General features: G+C 54.3%; 1 protein-coding gene across 1 annotated transcript; it reads left to right on the top strand.

Annotated features, from left to right (window-relative positions):
• Nucleotides 1–723: 723 nt before the first annotated feature.
• On the top strand, nt 724–3431 carry LOC121273818 (protein PELPK1-like; the record flags this gene model as incomplete). Its single annotated transcript, XM_041180969.1, has 2 exons — nt 724–936; nt 3159–3431. Coding segments are annotated over 2 exons (486 nt in total), but the record flags the coding sequence as incomplete, so codon positions are not given.
• Nucleotides 3432–7218: the final 3787 nt, after the last annotated feature.

Here is a 7218-nt window from a genome sequence, read left to right as displayed (position 1 = left end):
ACAACTCCCTCAATCCCCTCAACTCCCTCAATCCCCACAACTCCCTCAATCCCCACAACTCCCTCAATCCCCACAACTCCCTCAACTCCCTCAATCCCCACAACTCCCTCAATCCCCTCAACTCCCTCAATCCCCTCAACTCCCTCAATCCCCTCAACTCCCTCAATCCCCACAATTCCCTCAACTCCCACAACTCCCACAACTCCCACAACTCCCACAACTCCCACAACTCCCTCAACTCCCTCAACTCCCACAACTCCCACAACTCCCTCAATCCCCTCAACTCCTTCAATCCCCACAACTCCCTCAATCCCCACAATTCCCACAACTCCCTCAACTCCCTCAATCCCCACAATTCCCTCAACTCCCACAACTCCCACAACTCCCTCAACTCCCTCAACTCCCTCAACTCCCACAACTCCCACAACTCCCTCAATCCCCTCAACTCCTTCAATCCCCACAACTCCCTCAATCCCCACAATTCCCACAACTCCCACAACTCCCTCAATCCCCACAACTCCCTCAATTCCCACAACTCCCTCAATTCCCACAACTCCCACAACTCCCTCAACTCCCTCAATCCCCTCAACTCCATCAATCCCCACAACTCCCTCAATCCCCACAACTCCCTCAATCCCCACAACTCCCTCAATCCCCACAACTCCCTCAATCCCCACAAATCCCTCAATCACTCAACCCCCACAACTCCCTCAATCCCCACAAATCCCTCAATCCCCTCAACTCCCACAACTCCCACAACTCCCACAACTCCCACAACTCCCACAACTCCCTCAATCCCCTCAATCCCCTCAATCCCCTCAATCCCCTGAATCCCCTCAACTCCCTCAACTCCCTCAATCCCCACAACTCCCTCAATCCCCACAACTCCCTCAATCCCCACAACTCCCTCAATTCCCACAACTCCCACAACTCCCTCAACTCCCTCAATCCCCTCAACTCCATCAATCCCCACAACTCCCTCAATCCCCACAACTCCCTCAATCCCCACAAATCCCTCAATCCCCACAAATCCCTCAATCACTCAACTCCCACAACTCCCTCAATCCCCACAACTCCCTCAATCCCCACAACTCCCTCAATCCCCACAACTCCCTCAACTCCCTCAATCCCCACAACTCCCTCAAACCCCTCAACTCCCTCAATCCCCTCAACTCCCTCAATCCCCTCAACTCCCTCAATCCCCTCAACTCCCTCAATCCCCACAATTCCCTCAACTCCCACAACTCCCACAACTCCCACAACTCCCTCAACTCCCTCAACTCCCTCAACTCCCACAACTCCCACAACTCCCACAACTCCCTCAATCCCCTCAACTCCTTCAATCCCCACAACTCCCTCAATCCCCACAATTCCCACAACTCCCTCAACTCCCTCAATCCCCACAATTCCCTCAACTCCCACAACTCCCACAACTCCCTCAACTCCCTCAACTCCCTCAACTCCCACAACTCCCACAACTCCCTCAATCCCCTCAACTCCTTCAATCCCCACAACTCCCTCAATCCCCACAATTCCCACAACTCCCACAACTCCCTCAATCCCCACAACTCCCTCAATTCCCACAACTCCCTCAATTCCCACAACTCCCTCAATTCCCACAACTCCCACAACTCCCTCAACTCCCTCAATCCCCTCAACTCCATCAATCCCCACAACTCCCTCAATCCCCACAACTCCCTCAATCCCCACAACTCCCTCAATCCCCACAACTCCCTCAATCCCCACAAATCCCTCAATCACTCAACTCCCACAACTCCCTCAATCCCCACAACTCCCTCAATCCCCTCAACTCCCACAACTCCCACAACTCCCACAACTCCCACAACTCCCTCAATCCCCTCAATCCCCTCAATCCCCTCAATCCCCTCAACTCCCTCAATCCCCACAACTCCCTCAATCCCCACAACTCCCTCAATCCCCACAACTCCCTCAATTCCCACAACTCCCTCAATTCCCACAACTCCCACAACTCCCTCAACTCCCTCAATCCCCTCAACTCCATCAATCCCCACAACTCCCTCAATCCCCACAACTCCCTCAATTCCCACAACTCCCTCAATCCCCACAACTCCCACAACTCCCACATCTCCCACAACTCCCACAACTCCCTCAATCCCCTCAACTCCTTCAATCCCCACAACTCCCTCAATCCCCACAATTCCCACAACTCCCACAACTCCCTCAATCCCCACAATTCCCACAACTCCCACAACTCCCACAACTCCCACAACTCCCACAACTCCCTCAATCCCCCCAACTCCCACAACTCCCTCAATCCCCTCAACTCCCTCAATCCCCACAATTCCCTCAACTCCCACAACTCCCACAACTCCCACAACTCCCTCAACTCCCTCAACTCCCTCAACTCCCTCAACTCCCTCAACTCCCACAACTCCCACAACTCCCACATCTCCCACAACTCCCACAACTCCCTCAATCCCCACAACTCCCTCAATCCCCTCAACTCCCTCAATCCCCACAACTCCCTCAATCCCCACAATTCCCACAACTCCCTCAATCCCCCCAACTCCCACAACTCCCTCAATCACTCAACTCCCACAACTCCCACAACTCCCTCAATCCCCACAACTCCCTCAATCCCCACAATTCCCTCAATCCCCACAACTCCCTCAATCCCCTCAACTCCCTCAATCCCCACAACTCCCTCAATCCCCACAATCCCCACAACTCCCTCAATCCCCACAACTCCCACAACTCCCACATCTCCCACAACTCCCACAACTCCCTCAATCCCCACAACTCCCTCAATCCCCTCAACTCCCTCAATCCCCACAACTCCCTCAATCCCCACAATTCCCACAACTCCCACAACTCCCTCAATCCCCCCAACTCCCACAACTCCCTCAATCACTCAACTCCCACAACTCCCACAACTCCCTCAATCCCCACAACTCCCTCAATCCCCACAATTCCCTCAATCCCCACAACTCCCTCAATCCCCACAACTCCCTCAATCCCCACAACTCCCTCAATTCCCACAACTCCCTCAATCCCCACAACTCCCTCAACTCCCACATCTCCCACAACTCCCTCAATCCCCTCAACTCCTTCAATCCCCACAACTCCCTCAATCCCCACAATTCCCACAACTCCCACAACTCCCTCAATCCCCACAATTCCCACAACTCCCACAACTCCCACAACTCCCACAACTCCCTCAATCCCCCCAACTCCCACAACTCCCTCAATCCCCTCAACTCCCTCAATCCCCACAATTCCCTCAACTCCCACAACTCCCACAACTCCCACAACTCCCACAACTCCCTCAACTCCCTCAACTCCCTCAACTCCCTCAACTCCCACAACTCCCACATCTCCCACAATTCCCTCAATCCCCACAACTCCCTCAATCCCCTCAACTCCCTCAATCCCCACAACTCCCTCAATCCCCACAACTCCCTCAATCCCCACAACTCCCTCAATCCCCACAACTCCCTCAACTCCCTCAATCCCCACAACTCCCTCAATCCCCTCAACTCCCTCAATCCCCTCAACTCCCTCAATCCCCTCAACTCCCTCAATCCCCACAATTCCCTCAACTCCCACAACTCCCACAACTCCCACAACTCCCTCAACTCCCTCAACTCCCTCAACTCCCTCAACTCCCTCAACTCCCACAACTCCCTCAATCCCCTCAACTCCTTCAATCCCCACAACTCCCTCAATCCCCACAATTCCCACAACTCCCTCAACTCCCTCAATCCCCACAATTCCCTCAACTCCCACAACTCCCACAACTCCCTCAACTCCCTCAACTCCCACAACTCCCACAACTCCCTCAATCCCCTCAACTCCTTCAATCCCCACAACTCCCTCAATCCCCACAATTCCCACAACTCCCACAACTCCCTCAATCCCCACAACTCCCTCAATTCCCACAACTCCCTCAATTCCCACAACTCCCTCAATTCCCACAACTCCCACAACTCCCTCAACTCCCTCAATCCCCTCAACTCCATCAATCCCCACAACTCCCTCAATCCCCACAACTCCCTCAATCCCCACAACTCCCTCAATCCCCACAAATCCCTCAATCACTCAACCCCCACAACTCCCTCAATCCCCACAAATCCCTCAATCCCCTCAACTCCCACAACTCCCACAACTCCCACAACTCCCACAACTCCCACAACTCCCACAACTCCCTCAATCCCCTCAATCCCCTCAATCCCCTGAATCCCCTCAACTCCCTCAACTCCCTCAATCCCCACAACTCCCTCAATCCCCACAACTCCCTCAATCCCCACAACTCCCTCAATCCCCACAACTCCCTCAATTCCCACAACTCCCTCAATTCCCACAACTCCCACAACTCCCTCAACTCCCTCAATCCCCTCAACTCCATCAATCCCCACAACTCCCTCAATCCCCACAACTCCCTCAATCCCCACAAATCCCTCAATCCCCACAAATCCCTCAATCACTCAACTCCCACAACTCCCTCAATCCCCACAACTCCCTCAATCCCCACAACTCCCTCAATCCCCACAACTCCCTCAACTCCCTCAATCCCCACAACTCCCTCAATCCCCTCAACTCCCTCAATCCCCTCAACTCCCTCAATCCCCTCAACTCCCTCAATCCCCACAATTCCCTCAACTCCCACAACTCCCACAACTCCCTCAACTCCCTCAACTCCCTCAACTCCCACAACTCCCACAACTCCCTCAATCCCCTCAACTCCTTCAATCCCCACAACTCCCTCAATCCCCACAATTCCCACAACTCCCTCAACTCCCTCAATCCCCACAATTCCCTCAACTCCCACAACTCCCACAACTCCCTCAACTCCCTCAACTCCCACAACTCCCACAACTCCCTCAATCCCCTCAACTCCTTCAATCCCCACAACTCCCTCATCCCCACAATTCCCACAACTCCCACAACTCCCTCAATCCCCACAACTCCCTCAATTCCCACAACTCCCTCAATTCCCACAACTCCCACAACTCCCTCAACTCCCTCAATCCCCTCAACTCCATCAATCCCCACAACTCCCTCAATCCCCACAACTCCCTCAATCCCCACAACTCCCTCAATCCCCACAACTCCCTCAATCCCCACAAATCCCTCAATCACTCAACTCCCACAACTCCCTCAATCCCCACAACTCCCTCAATCCCCTCAACTCCCACAACTCCCACAACTCCCACAACTCCCACAACTCCCACAACTCCCACAACTCCCTCAATCCCCTCAATCCCCTCAATCCCCTCAACTCCCTCAATCCCCACAACTCCCTCAATCCCCACAACTCCCTCAATCCCCACAACTCCCTCAATTCCCACAACTCCCTCAATTCCCACAACTCCCACAACTCCCTCAACTCCCTCAATCCCCTCAACTCCATCAATCCCCACAACTCCCTCAATCCCCACAACTCCCTCAATCCCCACAAATCCCTCAATCCCCACAAATCCCTCAATCACTCAACTCCCACAACTCCCTCAACTCCCTCAATCCCCACAACTCCCTCAATCCCCACAACTCCCTCAACTCCCACAACTCCCACAACTCCCACAACTCCCACAACTCCCACAACTCCCACAACTCCCTCAACTCCCTCAATCCCCTCAACTCCATCAATCCCCACAACTCCCTCAATCCCCACAACTCCCTCAATCCCCACAAATCCCTCAATCCCCACAAATCCCTCAATCACTCAACTCCCACAACTCCCTCAACTCCCTCAATCCCCACAACTCCCTCAATCCCCACAACTCCCACAACTCCCACAACTCCCACAACTCCCACAACTCCCACAACTCCCTCAACTCCCTCAATCCCCTCAACTCCATCAATCCCCTCAACTCCCTCAATCCCCACAACTCCCTCAATCCCCACAAATCCCTCAATCCCCACAAATCCCTCAATCACTCAACTCCCACAACTCCCTCAACTCCCTCAATCCCCACAACTCCCTCAATCCCCACAACTTCCTCAACTCCCACAACTCCCACAACTCCCACAACTCCCACAACTCCCTCAATCCCCTCAATCCCCTCAACTCCCACAACTCCCTCAATCCCCACAACTCCCTCAATCCCCTCAATCCCCTCAACTCCCACAACTCCCACAACTCCCACAACTCCCACAACTCCCTCAATCCCCTCAATCCCCTCAATCCCCTCAATCCCCTCAATCCCCTCAACTCCCTCAATCCCCACAACTCCCTCAATTCCCACAACTCCCTCAACTCCCTCAACTCCCTCAACTCCCTCAACTCCCTCAACTCCCTCAACTCCCTCAACTCCCACAACTCCCACAACTCCCTCAATCCCACAAATCCCTCAATCCACTCAAACCCCTCAATCCCCACAACTCCCTCAATCCACTCAAACCCCTCAATCCCCTGAATCCCCTCAACCCCCTCACTCCTCTCCCTCCCACATCCCCTCACCTTCCCCTCCCACCCCCTTCAAACCCCCCACTTCCCCTAACCCTCTCAGCCCTCCCCATTCCCTCGCGCCCCACCCCAGCCCCTCGGACCCTCCCTGACTTACCACTCCACACCGTCAGTAGGAACACAGCTCCCCACATATTCCGGCAGACAGGATCCATCCTGGGATTCCTGGAGACTGGAGGGTGCAGAGAGACGGCAGGTGGTCTTGCGAGTGGGGGAGGGCTCGGAGGGTGGTCACCGTCCGGTGAGGAGTTTGAGATGGGTCCAGTCCGAGGGCTGAGGTCTGGAGACTGAGTGAGAGGAAGGGGTCAGACAGTAGGCGATGCTCGGACACTCACTGAGGCTGTAATTGAAGTGGCCGGACAGTGACAACTCTCACACGATAAAAATAACAACCGCAGAAATAACCTCTTCCTCCAGCTGACCACAACGTAACCACCCACCGAGAGAGAGAGAGAGAGAGAGAGAGAGAGAGAGGGAGAGAGACTGACAGGGAGAGAGAGAGAGAGAGAGAGACTGACAAGGAGAGAGAGAGAGAGAGAGAGACTGACAAGGAGAGAGAGAGAGAGAGAGAGAGAGAGACTGACAGGGAGAGAGAGAGAGAGAGAGAGAGAGAGACTGACAGGGAGAGAGAGAGTGAGAGAGAGAGGGAGAGAGAGAGAGACTGACAAGGAGAGAGAGAGAGAGAGAGACTGACACAGAGAGAGAGAGAGAGAGAGAAAGAATGACAGGGAGAGAAAGAGAGACTGACAGGGAGAGAGATGGAGTGAGAG

Source organism: Carcharodon carcharias (assembly GCF_017639515.1).
Source record: "Carcharodon carcharias isolate sCarCar2 chromosome 27 unlocalized genomic scaffold, sCarCar2.pri SUPER_27_unloc_15, whole genome shotgun sequence".
In the NCBI taxonomy this organism is placed as follows: Eukaryota; Metazoa; Chordata; class Chondrichthyes; order Lamniformes; family Lamnidae; genus Carcharodon; species Carcharodon carcharias.
The sequence above is the reverse complement of the archived record's forward strand: the minus strand, read 5'-3'. Positions and strand labels throughout refer to the sequence as shown.